General features: G+C 49.1%; 1 protein-coding gene across 1 annotated transcript in view; it reads left to right on the top strand.

Annotated features, from left to right (window-relative positions):
- Positions 1–20,448, top strand: part of LOC121874514 (glutamate receptor 4-like) — a 151,691-nt gene that overhangs the window by 21,647 nt on the left and 109,596 nt on the right. The window contains exons 2-4 of the mRNA XM_042378667.1: positions 7,268–7,368; positions 8,249–8,339; positions 8,655–8,813. Of these exons, the coding sequence (XP_042234601.1) occupies positions 7,268–7,368; positions 8,249–8,339; positions 8,655–8,813 (351 nt within the window). The remainder of the gene's footprint in view (positions 1–7,267; positions 7,369–8,248; positions 8,340–8,654; positions 8,814–20,448) is intronic.

Below are 20,448 nucleotides of genomic sequence, written 5' to 3'. Positions count from 1 at the left end.
CTTTGGCCATGTAATGAGGACTTAAAAGCCTTTCTACCACTACTTAACAACTTAGCCCCCTCGATCAAAATCACTGTGGAATTAGAGAGTGATTGCAAATTACCATTTCTAGACTGTGTGATTCACAGAGTTGGTAACACCTTTAAGTTCAGTACTTATAGGAACCTAATAATGTGTGTTCATATATGCATTATTATTCTGCCCATCATAATAGAGTCAAACAGTTAGTATTCTCTTCAATGATTTTACGTGCTTTACGAATATGCAGTCCGGAATTCATTGATGAGGAATATAAATATATTTATAATATTGGTTAGAACTTAAAATACCCTAGGTCTTTTATAGACAAATGCCTTAACATTGCGAAGAATTTTTCTTTTACAGAACTGAATATAAGCCTGCCCATGACAATAAGAATCTATTTGTATTACCTTTCAACAAAAAATTATCTCAAATTCCTCTACAACTAAAAACCTGGAATGTAAATGTAACATTTAGTAATTCATGCACTGTAAAATAAATGTTAATTAAAAACTCCCGCAGCCCATTGCCCTCACTCCATCCCTCTTAAAGATTTTCGAAACTATCTTAAACTCATTTTCTCCGTCACCTTGAACGCCTTTCTATTTTGTCGGATCACCAGTATGGCTTTCGCCAGGCGAGATCTACTGATGATCTGCTCTCCTACTGCACCCATCTTTGGTCATCCTCTCTTAGGGAATATGGGGAAACTTTTGTCGTGATCCTCGACTTCTCCAAAGCATTTGACAGGGTACAGCACAAGTCTTTGCTTTAACTTAATGGATGATCAATACTCTGCTTCTCTTGCATCAAGACACTGCCCACTCCAACATTTCTTACATAAACGTGCATCTTAAATGGTTTATCATAATTTGGAGTTGACAAAATTAGCTCATTAATCAACATTTTCTCAATCTTGGTAAAAGCATCTTCAGAATGAACATCCCACAGTAATTAAATTTTCTTTGACCTAAGTCTTGTCAAAGGCTACGCCACAGTGGAAAAGTTTTTACAAAATATTCTATAATACCCACTCATCCCTTGAAATCTGAACAATTCCTTCTTACTCAAGGGAAGCAAAGAATTTTACAATTCTCTCAACTTTTGCGTCAATCGGTCTCACTTTTCCTTGGCCTATCACATAACCTAAATATTCAACTTGAGCTTTCACAAAATCATTCTTCATCAAATTTACAGTAAGGTTTGCTTTACTCCAATCTGTCAAGCACTCTTCTGACAAGGTTTCAAGTGTTCCCTGAAGAAGGCAGTGATGGGTAGGGAAACACCGGGTAACACTGAAGTCCATTTATTCACGGATAGGAGAAATACAAGTGGTGACTAGCGTTTGACTTGCACAACCCACAGAGTCAGACTGAGACTGCCTTGCCATATGGCAGCCTCGGGGCAATGTTGCCACATAACACGTGCAGTGTTGCCACGTAATTATATACATAGATGCTACTCGGCACAGTAGCTTATATACAAGGTTGCTACTCGGCACAGTAGCTTATATACAAGGTTGCTACTCGGCACAGTAGCATAGATACATAACCTACATCTCCCTCCCCCCCTCACGCTCATAGTCTTTGTCTTGAGCGGACTTCTTAGTCCTAAGTCGCTCCGAGCGTCGAGGTGCACTGTGGGACGGATCCTCGTGAGGTGTAGGGGACTAGTCCTCGGTCAGGGGGCCAGCAGCAGGGGGTGGGACTGGCCGGAGGAAGCGGCGGTTCCTCCACCAGACGCGGCCGCTCGGCATCCTGACCTTGTAGTCTCGCGACCGGCAAATGCCCATCACTATGCACACCTTGTCCCAACGTGTCGTCGTCGGGTCCTGGACGCAGACAAGGGCACCAATCTCTAGCGGCTGAAGAGGGCAGGCATGGTCGTCATACCGAGCCTTGGCGTCCTGGGCATGTGTAGCGGCGCGGCGGTCGCAGCTGTCGGCTCTGGTCTGCCATTCCTTCGCGAAGGCCTTGGCGTGTGCAGGAACGCAAGAGCGGAGAGGGTGACCATACAGGATCTGGGCAGGGAAGCATCCTGTGTGGGTGGGAGTATTACATAACTCCAGGAGTCCTTTGTCAAACGCCTCACAGTCTATGTTGCCTGAAGGGGCCACCTTGAGGATGAGGTGCTTGACTGTCTTGACCGCAGCCTCAGCGTGGCCGTTTGACTGTGGGTAGTGGGGTGTTGACACGATGTGGCGGACTCCCCAACGCTCCAAGAATCCTGTGAAGTCCCGGCTGGTGAACTGTGGCCCACCATCCGTCCGCAGACTTACGGGGACGCCAGGTCACGAAAGAGGTGCCGGAAGTGGCGAATGGTGGCCGCAGACGTCGTGTCCGAGCCACAGATTACCACCACAGGCCAGCCAGAGAGTCGGTCGGCGACAACTAGGAAATGTTTCCCAACTGTGCTGAAGAAATCAGCCGACACGGACTCGAAGGGCCTGGTGGGTTCGTCGTCGCACAAGAGGGGCTCCTACTGTTGAAGCAGCCATAACTTGGGTGGAGGCTGGGCGGGAGTGGACGCAGGTTCTGGGCAGCTCTGTGCGGCAGCGCCAGGCGCATCGCTCGTTGACTCACGCACCCTGCTGGTGGTGTACCGAGCGGCTGGGATCTGCTCGGGAAAGTCTCTGGGCACCACGCCTAACTCCTTGCAGTGCTCCCATGACAACAAGGGTGTAGCGAGAGTAGGCTGCATGTCCATCCATCCGTGACACGACCTGTCGCCGTAGGTGATCTCCGCTTGAAAGGAGCCCACAGCGTCCGGCGTCTGGGAACCGTCCGCATTGTAGTGCAGCAGCTGCGGCGGTGGTCCCAGGTCGCGTTTGGTGAGGCCCAGTTTTTGGAGGTGCTTCAGACCTATCACCATAGTATCAGCGCCGGTGTCCGGTATCACCTCGATGTGACCCGACACATCACCGTGTGTGACGGCGATGCAGATGTTAGGGGAAGGGGTAGCCCTGGGGCGTGTGGTCGATTCCACCCTCCTGATGTGACTCAGCTGCTGCTTGGGGCTGCGTGGGCCATCTGAAGGGGGCTGCGTGCGAACCACCCCGAGGGAAGTGCGCTGCTTTCCTCCTCGTCTCGGGCTTTTGGGCTTGGGTTGGCGGCAGCACTTGTCGTGGTGTCCATAACGACCGCAGGCCTGACACTTGTGGCCTCGTGCAGGGCACCTGTCTGTGTTAGACCAGTGGCCCTTACGGTCACATCCACCACACAGTGCATCGGCGGCCGGGCATGTCTTGGGGCCATGCTGCTTTCCACAGCTGCTACAGGAAGCACTAGGCGGAGGCGTGGAAGAACGTGCGGCAGCCTTCACGTTGTTGGCCGCCTTCTTACCCTTCTTGTACTGTCAGATAGCTCTCACAGCATGTGGGGCCCGTAAGGCAGAGGTAGCGGACTTGGTGGCCTCGTATGACCGACATTCAGTCACTACCACCTGGAGTGTGGAGGAAGCATCCAGGGGGATGAGTCGCTGCACCAACTTGCCTGACACCTGTCAAGATCCCATGCTTGATCCAGGCTTCCTCACATTTCCGGCTGTGCGCCTTGCAGACGTCGATCTCCTCCGAAAAACTCTTCAAACGTACAAAAAAGTCGTCAAAGGATTCATTCTCCCCCTGCTTGCAGCTGGTGAAGGCGCGGCGATGCAAAGCCTCGTTATTCCGACCTTTAACATGCTCCTGTAAAAGGTCGAGCACATCCGTCATTGAAGTCGTAGAATCGGGAGGCACTTGCAACGTGTGCTCCAAAACTCTCTGGGTCTCCAGCGACAAACACATCCGCAGTTGGATGAGCTGTTTGTTTGGAGGCATGCTATCAAGGTCCACCATCGTGGAGTAATCTGTCCACCGCCGCCTCCACTCACGAAAAAGCTGAAACGTGACGTCTGGTGAGAGGGCGGGTGGGGGTTGAACAGATGCCTTGGGAGGTGTTGGAGTAGCAAGAGTACCTGGAGGACGCTGGTGTGGTGGAGGAGGGAGGGTACTGGCGCCTTGGTGCGCGATACCTGTGATACCTGTGAGTGAGGGAGGGTGGGTTAGCGCCAGGGTCTCCAATACTGCATCAAAACGCGCTTTTTCCTCCTCTCTTCGTATGTCCTCCCTCTGAAATTCCATCTCTCTGCGTCTCTCGTCCCTGTCGTCCATCCACCTCAGAATTGTGGCAATGTCCGTCGCTGTAGGTGAAGGATGAGGGGCGGTGGGCGCAGAAGCTCCATCTGTGCCCGGTAGAGGAGAAGGTGGGGAGTCGTGTCTCCCATCTTGACGTTGTCCCGTCTTACCGCCCATCATAGTATGCTTGAACTGCGCTGTTTAGTATATAAAGTGGTGCCTCATCAGCTCGAAGCACATATATATGACATAAACAGCGCAGAAATAACGCATAGAGTCCACTGTTCTGTCCGTGAGTGCGTGCGTGCGTGCGTGTGTGTGTGTGTGTGTGTGTGTGTGTGTGTGCATGTGTGTCTGAGACAGCAGATGCGGGTGGCTAGAGCCACAGAGGTGAGAACGTTAGTGTCTCCCCGGATGTCACACGAGGAGGGTGCACTCCTGCGTGCTCCGTGGGTACGACAAAAAACATGCCAATGCTCAACTCTCAGCTCTAGACACACTAATACATTGACACTAACAATGCCACCGTCACTGAGACGCACTGTGACGGCGCAACACTGCACGTCGCGGCGAAACACAACGCAACACAACACAACACACTAGTCGACGTGCACATTGCCGGCAGTCGTAACGGTCTCGGCATTGTTCACAACACTTGTAAGTCCGCAGATCCTACTCACTGCGCCATGAAGGTTCCAAGTGTTCCCTGAAGAAGGCAGTGATGGGTAGGGAAACACTGGGTAACACTGAAGTCCATTTATTAACGGATATGAGAAATACAAGTGGTGACTAGCATGTGACTTGCATGACCCACAGAGTCAGACTGAGACTGCCTTGCCATATGGCAGCCTCGGGGCAATGTTGCCACATAACACGTGCAGTGTTGCCACGTAATTATATACATAGATGCTACTCGGCACAGTAGCTTATATACAAGGTTGCTACTCGGCACAGTAGCTTAGATACATAACCTACACCTTCCACTCCTCAGAATACAACATATCATGTATGTAAACGCCTTTTGAGCTTTTAAAGGATAATCAGACTCTTCATGTTAAAGTCGAACATTATAATTCAGTCAAACCTGTTGAATACAATTCATTTTAGTATTTCAAATAAATCATACATAGGCAATCATACATAAATGTTTAATCCAATATGTATTTACATGACAATCATACCTGTGTCATTAGTCTAATCTTAACACTTATAATGTGTACTTAATTTACCATATTTCTATGTTGTCACAATGATAACCCATGCAATGGACACAGTCTTCCTGTGTAAACTTAAGTACAGGCTAAACTTACGTGTTGAAAGTCTCAAGAGAAACAGGTTTGGTGTTGACTCTATGATAGTAGATCGGATAATGGAAAAATCGTGAAATAGTGATACAAGCATGATATTTGGCATGATCATACCCTAGGGGATACTTGTCAAATCTGCCTGATTGGCCATTTAGAAATCCAAGATGGCGGCCATTTTTCAAGATGGCTGCCATTTTCTCCTATATGTCATGGAAGCCATACATCCACAACATTGTTAAAGCTGCCTCCCAAAAGCTGGGAATGCTGTCCAGATGCCGTAGCTACTTCATTCCTGAGCAGCTGCCTCAAGTTTTTAAGCGATTCATCCGTCCTAACTTGGATTACTACTCTCATATCTGGGGTCGTTCTTCTTCTATCTTATTAACTCTTCTCCTTCAGTTGATAATCTCTCTTCCCTTTCTCTTCGCCGCAATGTTGCTTAACTCTCTCTCTTTGACAGGTACTTTAACGGGCAATGTTCGGTGGATTTGGCATCCTGTGTACCGCCCTCCGGCAAGGCCGTGGGCTCGGAACACTCGTCTTGCCCGTGGTGTACACAGTTTCTCTGTGGTTGTCGGTCACACTAGAATAACCGGTTACAGTACATCCTTCTTTCCTCACACAGCCAAACTGTAGAATGTTGTACCTTCTTCTGTGTTTCCATACTCATACAATCTGTCTCACTTTAATAAGTTGGTTTTCCGGCATCTTCGTGGTGTAGGTTAATATAATCTTTTTCTTTTCTATTTTAAATTTCTGTTTACTCTTATTTTTTCCCTCCCCGTTGTGGGTCGATGACTTGTGTCCAGGTGGGCTATTCCCGTAAAAGAGAGAGAGAAAGAGAGAGATAGAAGCGCATCAGACCTGTCATGATTAATTATCAGTCTTTGCTTGATCTTAAGTAGAATACAAAAGTCGCATATTCAAAGACGTGTGCAAGCTGTACACATGGCATGGTGCCGGTGCACATACACGTACGGCCTTTCCAGACGTGGGGGTAAATTGAAACCAAAATGTTTCCAATTAAGGCTTTGGTCAGAGGTGCTGCTGGCTTCTGAAGGAGCGCCCCCTAGGAGTCCCACAAGATAGTTTGTAAGTAATTGTACTACCCATTCAGTTAGAACAGTGGAGAAAATTTCTTGTCAGTACTAATTTGTGAAAGGCTCAATTCACATGTGTTTTAAGCTTTTTCCATACCCCGGCCATGTGCCTGGGGCATTGGGCGTTTGTCCTATTCGTTTATCTTATCCTACATGGGCTAGTCATTTTGAAAACCAGCTTCTCCCACAGTTTTAAGCAAAATATTTTACAACTTGTCACAAAAATTTATGAGTGATAGAAGAGGTGCATATTGCAATATGGGTATGTGTTTGGTGATTTTGCTGAACTATTAGTCTATGGAACTTGCGGGGAAATGCATGTTTTATACAAGTATTTATTTCAAGAAGAGTTACCTTAAGAAACAGGATGGTACAGTATATTGATCATATAATAGGAAATATCCTCAGTCCCTTTACGGAATCTTCAAAAATTTAACTGTAAGCTTTCACGTTGTATACATAATATTTTAACAAGTTAAATATGAGCAATAGATACGTTCATTTTGCCAAATTACTTGGTCACGAATGTGTCCAAAGTTCAGTTTCCTAGCTCAAAAAGTGCATAAGATATTGCCCGGACAAAGATCAAACAACCATACGAAGCATCAACTAAGTTACTTCTAATTAGAATTCATCCTCTGGACACACTTAGAAACGGGATGAGAGTGGGGAAGGGTATTTGTAGTGGTGGAGAAGGATCAACTAAGGTAGTGTCTCGTTCACAGTTTGAAGACCACTTGGTGATAACAGGGCAGGAGCCCGACTATGAGGTCAGTGGCACTATGGTCGACGTCTGCAACATCATTGCTCAACACCTCGGATTCTGGTGAGTACCTCTTGCTGGTGTTGTCTCAGAGTCTCACTGTGGGTCATTGTCTCAAACTACAATAAGTGTACCTTGTGTATCTCACGATATATATCTATTTAAATTAGAAATGAGTCATCCAGATACAAACTTCCACCACGTTGTCTAAAACGCCTAAATATTACTTTCTTAATATATAAGAGAATAGAAGGCATGGAAGGGCGACCTTAGGAGAGTTTCTCTTTTAGCGGTATTTATTGTTCAAACTCTTGCAGTTGGTTTCATCACTCCGTATTCATGTTGTTTACTAGATTATCTCACAAAATGAAAAAAATTCATTAAAAATTTGTATAATTAATAGATAATTATCGGAGGTAGTGCGACTGAACTGTGGATAACATAAACGTGGGAATAATGGATTAAAACAGAAGAGCAGTGTGGGTGATGTACAGTACACCCACCCAAAAAAGTCCTGTCTCATGAGCCTGTGAATCTGAGACATCACACAGTATGCCTTCTATAGACCCAACAATGTGTGATGTTTCATATTCACAGGTTCATGAGTCTGAAGGTTGAGGAATGGGAGAGAGGACTGACAAGACTTTTTGTGGTGGTGGTTGTTGTACAGTCAATAAAAAAAAGTATCGACCGCCCTGCCGTGAGTAACAACATGAAGCGTCGTGTGAAAACTGTGAACGTATACCTGTGGTTACTGGTGTCTGTTGGTTGTTATCGTTAATTATGCATTCCATCGACCTTGAGCTGGTTGATACTTACATTACTGACTGTACGGCGGGACGTCATTTACATAAGCAGCCAAGGTAAAATATTCTGGACGAGACAATACCCAAGAAATTTGGTGGCAGTAAAGTTATGTATTAATTGTGTTGTTTGGTTATAGTTACATGTTTGTGGTGGCACCAGATCGGAAGTACGGTGAACGGCTACCCAACGGGTCCTGGACTGGCATTATGGGCCAACTGCAGAGATCCGTATGTTGGATGATATTGTTGACTCATCTGGAATACAGTTTTTCTTATAAACCTTTGTACTCTGACTCTCAGGTAATCAATTTATTTAGTATATATAAAACAATCAAAATGTTTGATCATTGAACTATCTTTTGGTGTTCCAATCCATAACTATGTTAACTGCCGTGTATTTAACAAATATGTCCAAGTGAATTTGCAAGATGATACCTGTAATTCAGACGTATGATCACTCGTCGTGCCACGCCCTTACTTTAGCCAAGAAACTTGTTTCTATCTACAACACGGCAGATTGTGGCTTGTAACTTTTTTCCCCAGGAGACGGATATGACTGCTGTGTTAATGTCAATAAGTCACCCGAGGATACCGGTTGCCGACTTCAGTGAGCCGCTCTTCCTGGACAATTCCAATATCATCAACGCTCGCCCCATGCTTACCTCTGACCTGGCTGGCTTCGTCAAGCCTTATTCTTATGGGGTTAGTATGAATGAATTTATTTATATCTGATAATATGTTTGTTAGTCAGAGTACAATGAATGTGATGCATCTTGCGGCATGAGTTACCGAATAACATATGATGTCTGTTGTCAGTTATAAAATTTTTTCTCATCCGGACACTTTTGTGAGAAGTAAATGTGAAGAGATAAAGTCTAGTGAATGTTAACCCTTGCGTACGGTTCATTGACCCACAAGTTATGGTGGAAGAAGTTCAACCTGTTTTCGAATCAAAATAATAATGGATCTCCTTGTGACGTTTCAAAATTTTCTCTGCAAAGATTACGGCATTATTCACTAAATAAATAAATAAACAGACAAATATACAGTTATCACATTAAGGTTGAATTTGTTTACTATTTTATGCAGAATGTTTTGACAAGATACGGAACAGATTATTGTTAGCAGATAACTGGTATAGGAAACAACCCAATATTCAACATATCATATTTGTCCACTTCTGCATCTGTCACAATCATGCAGTATGTTTGAAGGCTTCAAAATCAAAACGAATCCATGACTCGTAAATCGCTCGTCGGACTCTCCTGTCGAATTCAAATGATGAGTCCGATTGCCTCTTACCCTTTTTTACGACTGATTTCGGCAATTGTTCAGTTTATGGACGAGTGTTCTGAAATTAAGTACAGTTTGTGGAATAGGTTAATTTTGTCAAGTTATTCTGCATTTGTCACAACTAACTTTAATATTTTAGCACATTATAAATTGCTTCTCTACATAACATTATATTCAGCACAATAAAGTGTAAAGTATACACAGCTGCTTTGTTGTTAACATATCAGCTGATTTTAGCGGCCTTTGTTGGGATTCCACGTGGCATGGCTTTGTTTAAAATGCTAATGGGTTTTGCTGCAGTTTGTTCCAGAATATGTTGGAAAAACTACAGTATTCCCAATGGAAAGTTTAACGTGCTAAGCTGAGGTTATCTTCAGATAGTTTTAGACACTCAGAAAAATCCTTGAATTAAAATGTATAACCCCGAACAATCTAATATGGTAACTGGCTTATCGAGCCTCTCTCTTTCCCCTCCCAGACTTGACTTAAAATTTTGAATTTGTTCTTCCCATATAGTTTAATAAGATGAAGTATGAATTATGCCATCAACAGCTAGTGTTGTCATATCATAAACAATACACAGTATATAATTCAGATATCTTCACATCTACCTGTACTGATGGCGAAATCCACTCGGTGTGAGATTTTTAATTATTTAGAAATCAGACAACAAAGTTTTATAAACACAGAAAAATCAATTAGTGATGTATATACTTGATTTTCTCTGTTTATATAACTTTATATTCTGCTTTAGAACTAATTAAAATTCTAATATATTTGCGAATTATCCGAATACAAAGATATAAACCCAATTAAGTTAGTAAATTTTTCTAACTTTGTTGTTATTGGAGCGGGATCTGACAGTCTTGAGTAAATGCTGCTATATCTTCTCAGATCTCTTTATATTACGTATCATAAGCATAGTACCAAATAATGTTACGAGTTGGAAAGCGATTAGGAATACTGAAACCCTAGTCTCTCAACATTCCCCCCAAAATCGCCGCCAGAATGTGTACATTTGTCAGAACACGGACTACTTCGACCATGAAAAAGAGTAATGTTTAGATGTATTCTACATTTCAATAATGTACAGTTGAAAACAAATTTCCCTGAACACTTGGTAATATCAGGCATCTATTTCTGGGTTTTATATATGATTTGTTTATATTTAAAAACGGTGCTCTTCATCACATATCTTTTCGAAACCACAAAATGAAAAGAAAAAAACCCTTATATAAAACGACTCTTGAAAAATCTGTTAAAATTCCAACCCCCTTCACCTAATAATCAGCAAGAACTTACATGCCAAATACTGCCAGGTGTCCAGGGAATTTTGTCCGCAACTGTACAAATAATAATTGCGCATTATATTTTTCGGTTTGACGAACTATTGATTTTGATAATAAATGCTGTATTTTTATATATTGATTAAAAAAAGAAGCAAACATATATTTCCTTGGAAATAAAATAAGAATATACTGAAAATTAAAATTTTTTATTAATGATTTAATATAGGAACACACTTCAAAGACAATGTTAATTTGAATAAGTTAGGTTAGGTTAGGTTAGGTTAGGTGATTTCGTGGTGATGTAGGGGGAGGACCCGTGACAATACTCTGTTGTTCTCGTGGTGATATTGGATGGATATATGTGCGATTGGGGTTGGATGTAGACGGGATTACACTGTATGGGCCAATTGGCCAGCTGCAGTTTCCTCTATTCTTATATTCTTATGTGGGGGGAGGCGGGTGATAGTCCTCTGGTGTTCTCGTGGGATATAAGGGTGAGGACGCGTGACAGTCTCTAGTGTTCTCGTGGTGATGCAGTAGGGGGGAGAGGAGGACCCGTGACAGTCTCTGGTGTTCTCTTGGTGATGTAGGGGTGAGGACCTTTGACAGTCTCTGGTGTTCTCGTGGTGATGAAGGGGTGAGGACCCGTGACAGTCAACTGATGTTCTCGTGTTTATGTACAAGGAGGGGGAGGAGGACCTGTGACAGTCTCTGGTGTTCTCGTGGGGATGAAGAGGTGAGGACGTGTGACAGTCTCTGGTGTTCTCGTGGGGATTAAGGGGCGAGGACCCATGACAGTCTCTGGTGTTCTCGTGGTGATGTACAAGGAGGGGGGAGGAGGACCCGTGACAGTCTTTGGTGTTCTCGTGGGGATGAACAAGGATGGGGAGGAGTACCCGTGACAGTCTCTGGTGTTCTCTCGTGATGGGATGTGGGTGAGGACGCGTGACAGTCTCTGGTGTTCTCGTGGTGGATGAAGGGGTGAGGACCCGTGACAGTCTCTGGTGTTCTCGTGGTGATGTACAAGGAGGGGGGAGGAGGACCCGTGACAGTCTTTGTTCTTGGATGTGTGAGGACCCGTGACAGTCTCTGGTGTTCCGTGGGGATGTAAGGAGGGGGGAGGCGACCCAGTCTCTGGTGTTCTCGTGGTGCTGAAGGGGTAGGACCCGTGACAGTCTCTGGTGCGTGGAGCAAGGAGGAGGGAGGAGACCCGTGACAGTCTCTGTGTTCTCGTGGTGATATAAGAAGAGGCAGGAGGACCCATGGCAGTTTTGTTGTTCTCGTGGGGATGTAGAGGTGAGGACCCGTGACAGTCTCTGTGTTCTCGTGGGATGAAGAGGGAGGACCCAGACACATTGTTTCTTGGTGATATCAAGGAGGAGGAGGAGTACCCGTTACAGTCTCTGGTGTTCTCGTGGTGCTGAAGGGGTGAGGACCTGACAGTCTCTGGTGTTCTCGTGGTGATGCAAGGAGGAGGAGGAGGACCGTGACAGTCTCTGGTGTTCTCGTGGTGATATACAAGAGGGGCAGGAGGACCCATAGTCTTTGTTGTTCTCGTGGGATGTAGAGGTGAGGACCCGTGACAGTCTCTGGTGTTCTCGGGATGAAGAGGGAGGACCCGTGAAGTCAATATTGTTTCTCGTGGTGATATACAGAGGAGGGAGGAGTACCCGTTACAGTCTCTGTGTTCTCGGGGATGAAGGGTGAGGACCCGTGACAGTCTCTGGTGCTCTGGTGTTTAGGGGTGAGGACCCTTGACAGTTCTTGGTGTCATGGTGATATACAAGGAGGGGGGGGAGGACCCGTGCTCAGTGCTCTGTGGGATGAAGGGGTGAGGACCCGTGACTGTCTCTGGAGTTCTCGGGATGTAGGGAGGACCCACAGTCTCTGGTGTTCTCGGATGAAGGGGAGGACCCTGATAGTCCACTGTGTTATCGTGGAGATGTACAAGGAGGGGAGAGGATCCGTGACAGTCTCTGTGTTCTCATGGGGATGTAGGGGTAAGGAACCTAGACAGTCTCTGGTGTTCTTGTGTGGATGAAGGGTGAGGACCTGACAGTCTCTGGTGATCTGTGGGATGAAAGGGTGAGGACCCGTGACAGTTTCTGGAGCCTGGGAATGCACAGGAATGGGAAGAGGACCCGTGACAGTCTTTTGGTTCTCATGGCGATGAAGAGGAGGACCTGACAGTCCACTGGTGTTATAGTGATGATGTACAAGGAGGGGGAGAGGACCCGTAGCCCCTGGGATGAAGGGGTGAGGAACCATGACAGTCTCTGGTGTTTTGGGATGAAGGGTGAGGAACCGTGACAGTCTCTGGTGTTCTCCTGGTGATGTACAGGAAGGGGAGGAGGATGTCAGGAAGTCTCTGGTGTTCTCGTGGTGTTGAAGGGTAAGGACGTGTGACAGTTTCTGTGTTCTCGTGGTGCTGAAGGTGAGGACCCACGTCAGTCTCTCGTGTTCTCGAGGTGATGTACAAGGAGGGGAAGGAGGACCGTGACAGTCTCTGTGTTCTCGTGATGTACAATGAGGGGAGACGAGACCCTGACAGTCTCTGTGTTCTCGTCGTAATGTACAAAGAGGGGGAAGGCGACACGTGACAGTCTTTGGTGTTCTCTGCATGGTTGTAGGGTGAGGACCCGTGACAGTCTCCGTGTATGCTGTGGTGATGAACAAGGAGGGGAGGAGGACCCGTGACAGTCTCTGGTGTTCTCGTGGTGATGTACAAGGATTGGGAGGAGGACCCGGGACAGTCTTTATCTCATGGGGATGACCAAGGATGGGGAGGAGGACCCGTGACAGTCTCTGGTGTTCTCGTGGGAAGGGAAGAGACCATGACAGTATCTGGTGTTCTCGTGAGTGATGTACATGAGGGAGGAGGACCCGTGACAGTCTCTGGTGTTGTGGTGATGTACAAGGAGGGGAGAAGTACCCATGACAGTCTCTTGTGTTCTCGTGGTGATGTACGAGGAGGAGGAGGACACGTGACAGTCTCTTGTGTTCTCGTGGTGATGAGGGGGTCAAGACCCTGACAGTCTCCTGTGTTCTCGTGGGATGAAAGGTGAGGACCCCTGACAGTCTCTGGTGTTCAGGGTGGGGATGAAGGGGTGAGGACTCGTGACAGCCTCTGGTGTTCCCTGTGGGATGAAGGGTGAGGACCCCTGACAGTCCCTCTGGTGTTCCTGGGATAAAGGGTGAGGACCCGTGACAGCCCCCTAGTGTTCTCGTGGTGATGAAGGGGAGACCTGTGACAGTCTCGGTAAGCTGTGGGATGAAGGTTGAGAACCCGTGACAGTCTATGGTTTTCTGGGGATGAAGGTGAGGACGCGACAGTCTCTGGTGTTCTCGGTGATGAAACAAGGATGGGGAGGGGACCCGTCACAGTCTTTGGTGTTCTTGTGGGGATGTTATGGTGAGGACCCGTGACAGTCTCTGGTGTTCTAGTGGTGATGAACAAGGATGGGGGAGGAGGACCCTGACAGTCTCTGGTGTTCTGTTCGGATGAAGGGGTGAGGACGTGACAGTGTCTGTTCTCGTGGTGCTGAAGGGTTGAGGACCCTTGACAGTCTCTGGTGTTCTCGTGGGGATGAAAGGGTGAGGAACTGTAGGCTCTGGTGTTCTCGTGGGATGAAAGGGTGAGGAACCGTGGAGAGTCTTTGGTGTTCTGGTGGTGATGCAAGGAGGGGGGGTGGAACCTGACAGTTCTGGTGTTCTCGGTGATGTACATGAAGGAGGAGTACCCGTGACAGTCTCTGTGTTCTCGTATCATGTGCAAGGAGGGGGAGGACCCGTGACAGTCTCTGGTGTTCTCGTGGGATGAAAGGTGAGGAACCGTGACAGTCTCTGGTGTTCTGGTGGTGATGTACAAGGAGGGTGGAGGACCCGTGACAGTTTCTGGTGTTCTCGTGGTGATGTAAGGAGGAGAGGAGTACCTGTGACAATTTCTGGTGTTCTCGTGGTGATGTACAAGGAGGAGGGAGGAGGACATGTGATATCTCTGCCGTGGTGCAAGGGGTGAGGACCATGACAGTCTCTGGTTGCCCTGCAGGATGTACAAGGAGGGGGGAGAGTATCCGTGACAGCCTGGTGTTCGTGGTGATGTACAAGGAGGGAGAGGAGCACAAGGCGTGCCTGCTTTTCTCGTGGGGATGTAGGGTGAGGACCCGTGACAGTCTCTTGGTGTTCTTGGTGATGAACAAGGAGGGAGGAGGCCTGTGACAGTCTGTGTTCTGTGGAGAAGAAGGAAGACGCTGTGACAGTCTCTGGTGTTCTGTAGGATGAGGTTGAGGACCCGTGTCAGTCTCTCTGATGTTCCCGCCGGGATGAAGGGTTGAGGAACCTTGACAGTCTCTGTGTCTTTGGGGCAATGAGGACCCGACAGTCTCTCTGGTTCCTTTGCTTGTGTACAAGGAGGAGGAGGAGGACCCGTGACAGTCCCTGTGTTCTCGTGTGGGGATGAAAGGGTGAGGACCGTGATAGCTCTCTGGTGTTCTCGGTGATATACGAGGATGGGGAGGAGACCTGTGACAGTCTCCTTGTTGTTCTCGGGGATGTAGAGGTGAGGACCCGTGACAGTCTCTGTGTTCCTGTGGTGATGTGTGATTATAAAGAGGGGGGGAGGAGGAATGAGCAGACCAGGTGCTCTTTCGTGGCTATGCAAGGAGGGGGGGGAGGACACGTGACAGTCTTTGTGTTCCTGGGATGAACAAGGATGGGGAGGAGGACCCGTGACAGTTTCTGTGTTCTCATGGTGACGCAAGGGAGGGGGGGAGGAGGACCCGTGACAGTCTTTGGTGTTCTCATGGGGATGAACAAGGATGGGGAGGAGGACCCTGGACAGTCTCTGGTATTCGTTCGGATGAAGGGGTGAGAACGCGATGACAGTCTTAGTGTTCTCGTGTGGTGATGGGTGGAGGACCCGTGACAGTTCTGGTGTTTCGTGATGTACAAGGAGGGGGAGAAGTTCTGTGACAGTCTCTGGTGTTCTCGTGGTGATGAAGGAGGGTAGGAGTACCCGTGACAGCCTGATGTTCACGGGGGATGAAGGGGTGAGGACCCAGACAGGCCCCTTGTTTTCTCGTGGTGATGTACAAGGAGGGGAGGAGGGGACCAAGACAGCCCCTGGTGTTCCTGTGGGATGAAGGGTGAGGAACCGTGACAGTCTCTGGTGTTTTCGTGAAGACATACACAAGGCGGGGAGGAGGACCCGTGACAGTCTCTGGTGTTCTCGTGGAGATATACAAGGAGGAGGAGGACCCGTGACAGTCTCTGGTGTTCTCGGATGAAGGGGTGGACCCGTGACAGTCCACTGGTGTTATCGGATGATGTACAAGGAGGGTGGAGGACATGACAGTCTCTGGTGTTCCCGCGGGAAAAAGGGTGAGGCCCAGTAACAGTCCCTGGTGTTCTCGTGGATGAAGGGGAGACCCGTGACAGTCTCTGGAGTTCTCGTGGGATGTAGGGTGAGGACCTCACAGTCTCTGGTGTTCTCGGGGATGAAGGGGGTAGAACCCGTGACGGTCCACTGGTGTTATCGTGATGATGTACAAGGAGGGGAGAGGACCCGTGACAGTGTCTGGTGTTCCCTGGGGGTATGCAGGGTGAGGACCCGTGAGTCCCTGGTGTTCTGTGGGGATGAAGGTTGGACCCGTACAGTCTCTGGAGTTCTCGTGGGAGGGGTGAGGACCCCTGACAGTCCCGGTGTTCAGGTGGGGATGAAGGGAGGACCCGTGACAGCCCCTGGTGCCTTGGGGAAAAGTGCAGGACCCGTGACAGCCTCTGGTGTTCTCGTGGGATGAAGGGAAGGACCCTGACAGTCTCTGGTGTTCTTGGGATGAAGGGGAGAACCCGTGACAGTCTGCGGTGTTCTGTGGGGATGAAGGTGAGGATCCGTGACCGCCTTGGTGTTCTCGTGGTGATATACGAGAGGGGAGGAGGACCCGTGACAGTCTCTGTTGTTCTCTGTGGATGTAGAGGTGAGAACCCTGACAGTCTCTGGTGTTCTCGTGGGATGAAGGGGTGAGGACGCGACAGTCTCTGGTGTTCTCGTGGTGATGAACAAGGATGGGGAGGAGGACCCGTGACAGTGTCTGGTGTTCCTGCCCATGAAGGTGGAGGATGACATGCCTGGTGTTCTCGCTTGGATGAAGGGGAGGACGCGTGACAGTGTCTGGTGTTCTCGTTCGATGAAGGGGTGAGGACCCGTGACAGCTCTGGTGTTCTAGTGGTGATGAACAAGGATGGAGGAGGACCCGTGACAGTCTCTGGTGTTCTGGGTTCGTAGGAAGCTGTGGGAGGACGCGTGTCTTGTGTTCTCGTGGTGCTGAAGGGTGAGGACCCATGACAGTCTCTGGTGTTCCTGTGGTGATGTACAAGGAAGGTAGGAGTACCCGTGACAGTCTCTGTGCTCGTGGTCATGTACAAGGAGGGGTAGGGGGACCCTGACAGTCTCTGGTGTTCTCTGTCGGGATGAAAGGGTGAGGAACCGTGACAGTCTCTGGTTTTCTGTGGGGATGAAAGGGTGAGGAACCGTGACAGTCTCTGGTGTCTGTGGTGATGTACAAGGAAGAGAGCACCCATGACAGTCTCTGGTGTTCTGGTGGTGAGTGACAAGGAGGTTGGAGGACCCAGACAGTTTCTGTGTTCTTGGTGATGTACAAGGAGGAGAGGAGTACCTGTGACAGTTTCCTGTGTTCTCGTGGTGATGTACAAGGAGGAGGGAGGAGGACCCATGACAGTCTCTGGTGTTCTCATGAGATGTACAAGGAGGGGGAGGAGGACCCGTGACAGTCTTGTGTTCTCAAGGAACAAGGATGGGGAGGAGGACCCGTGACAGTCTCTGGTGTATCTGCTTGGATGAAGGGGTGAGGACGTGCTACAGTCTCATGGTGCCTTTGCAGGTGGTGATGGGTTGAGGACCCATGACAGTCTCCTGGTGTTCCGTGAAGAAGGGGTGAAGACGTGACATTCTCTGGAGGCCCTCGGTGAGATGAGGGGTTGAGGACCCGTGACAGTCTCTGTGTTCTGTCGGGATGAAGGGGTTGAGGACCCGTGACAGTCTCTGTTGTTCTCGGGATGAAGTGAGGACCCGTGACAGTCTCTGTGTCCTCGTGGTTATGTACAAGGAGGAGGGAGGAGGACCCTGACAGTCCCTGGTGTTCTCGTGGAGATGAAGGGGTGAGGACCCGGAAGTTTCTGGTCTTCTCAGTGATATACGAGAGGGAGAGGAGGAACTTGACAGTCTCTGCTGTTCTCTTGGGATGTAGAGGTGAGGACCCGTGACAGTCTCTGGTGTTCTCGTGGTGATGTGGTGATATATATGAGGGGGGAGGAGGACCCTGACAGTTCCAGGTGTTCTCGTGGTCATGTACAAGGAGGGAAGGAGGAACGTACAGTCTTTGTGCTCGTGGGGTTGAACAAGAGTAGAGGAGGACCCGTGACAGTTTCTGGTGTTCTCGTGGTGATGACAAGGAGGGGGAGGAGGACCCGTGACAGTCTTTGGTGTTCCTATGGGGATGAACAAGGATGGGGAGGAGGACCCGTGACAGTCTCTGTGTATTCAGTCGATGAAGGGTGAGGACGCGCGTCCCTCAGTGTTCTCGTGGTGGTGATGGGTAGAGGACCCGTGACAGTCTCTGGTGTTCTCGTGGTGATGTAGAAGGAGGGGTAGGAGCACCATGACAGTCTTGGTGTTCACGTGGGAGGAAGGGGTGAGGACCCGTGACAGTCTCTTGTGTGTTCTGTGGTGATGTACAAGGAGGAGGGAGGAGGACGTGACAGCCCTTGGTGTTTCAGATGAAGTGGTGAGAACCGTGACAGTCTTGTGCTCTGCAGATATAAGGGCGGGGAGGAGAACCCGTGACAGTCTCCCTGGTGTCTCGTGGGAGATATACAAGGAGAGGGGGGAGGACCCGGACAATCTCCCTGGTGTTTCTCGGGATGAAGGGGATGGACCCGTGACAGTCCACTGGTGTTATGTGATGATGTACAAGGAGGCGGAGGACATGACAGCTCTGTGTTCTCGTGGATTGAAGGGTGAGGACCAGTGACAGTCCTCTGTGTTTTTGGATGAAGGGTGAGGACCCGTGAAGTCTCTGGAGTTCTCGGGGATGTAGGGGTGGGACCCGTCACAGTCCCTGGTGTTCCCGTGGGGATGAAGGGGAGAACCCACAGTCCACTGGTGTTACGTGGCCGGAGGCGCACGGAGGGGGGAGGACCCGTGACACTGTCTGGTGCTCGGGGTGTAGGGGTGAGGACCTGACAGTCTCTGGTGCCTGTGGGGATGAAGGGTGTGGCCCGTGACAGTCTCGGAGTTCTCGTGGGATGAAGGGGAGGACGCGTGACAATCCCCTGTGTTCTCAAGCTGATGAACAAGGAGGGGAGGAGGACCCGTGACAGTGTCTGTGATCTGTTCGGATGAAGGGGTGAGGACGCGGACAGTGTCTGGTGTTTCCTTGGATGAATGAGCAGATGGACAGTGTCTGTACCTGCCTGGATGAAGGGTGAGGACCCGTGACAGTCTCTGGTGTTCTAGGGATGCAAGGATGGGGGAGGAGGACCCGTGACAGTCTCTTCTGTTCTCGTTCGTATGAAGTGCGGAGGACGCGTGACAGTGTCTGGTGTTCTCGTGGAAGAAGGGTGAGGACCCATGACAGTTCCCCTGTGTGTTCTCGTGGTGATGCCAAGGAAGGTAGGAGTACCGTGAGACAGTCTCTGGTGTTCTCGTGGCCAAGGAGGGGGGGGGGACCCATGGAAGTCTCTGGTGTTCTGGGGAGGATGAACAAGGAGGGGGGGTGGAAGACCTGTGACAGTTTCCTGGTGTTCTCGTGGTGATGTACAAGGAGGAGAGGAGTACCTGTGACAGTTTGGTGCACTGTGGTGATGTACAAGGAGGAGGAGGCAAGGGGATGTCTCTGGTGTTCTCGTGGTGCTGAAGGGGTGAACCATGACACCCCTGGTGTTCTCATGGTGATGTACAGAGGGGGGGCGGAGACCCGTGACAGTCTTTGGTGTTCTCGTGGGCATGAAAAAGGATGGGCACCTGTGACAGTATTCGTGCTCGTGGCGATGTGCAAAGAGGGGAGGAGTTCATGACAGTCTTGGTGTTCTCGCGGATGTAGGGGTGAGGACCCGTGAAGTCCCTGGTGTTCTTGGTGATGAACAAGGAGGGGAGGAGGGCACGTGAAGTCTCAGGTGTCTCCTGCAGAAGAAGGGGAAGCGTGACAGTCTCTGGTGTTCTCAAGTAGATAAGGTTGAAGACCCGTGACAGTCTCTGTGCCTTGTCGGATGAAGGGTTGAGGACCCGCAAGTCTCCAGTGTTTTGGGGCTGAAGGTGAGGACCCGTGACAGTCTCTGGTGTTCTCGGTTAAGACACGGAGGAGAGAGAACCCTGACAGTCCCTGTGTTCTTTGGGATGAAGGGGTGAGGACCGTGATAGTCTCTGGTGTTCTCGTGGTGACATACGAGAGGGAGAGAGGAGGACCCGTGACAGTCTCTGTTGTTCCTGGGGATGTAGAGGTGAGAGACCCGTATGTCTCTGGTGTTCTCGTGGTGATGTGGTGAACATAATGAGTGGGGGAGGAGGCCCGTGACGCCCCCTGGTGTCCCAGGAAGGGGTGAAGACGCGTGACAGTCTCTGGTGTTTCTGTGGTGATGAGGGGTTGAGGACCCGTGACAGTCTCTGGTGTTCTCGTCGGGATGATGGGTTGAGGACCCGTGACAGTCTCTAGCAACATGTAACTGAACGAAGCACAACA

This window comes from Homarus americanus, unplaced genomic scaffold (assembly GCF_018991925.1).
Source record: "Homarus americanus isolate GMGI-L3 unplaced genomic scaffold, GMGI_Hamer_2.0 scaffold50216, whole genome shotgun sequence".
Classification (NCBI taxonomy): Eukaryota; Metazoa; Arthropoda; class Malacostraca; order Decapoda; family Nephropidae; genus Homarus; species Homarus americanus.
This window is presented reverse-complemented; position numbering and strand designations above follow the sequence as displayed.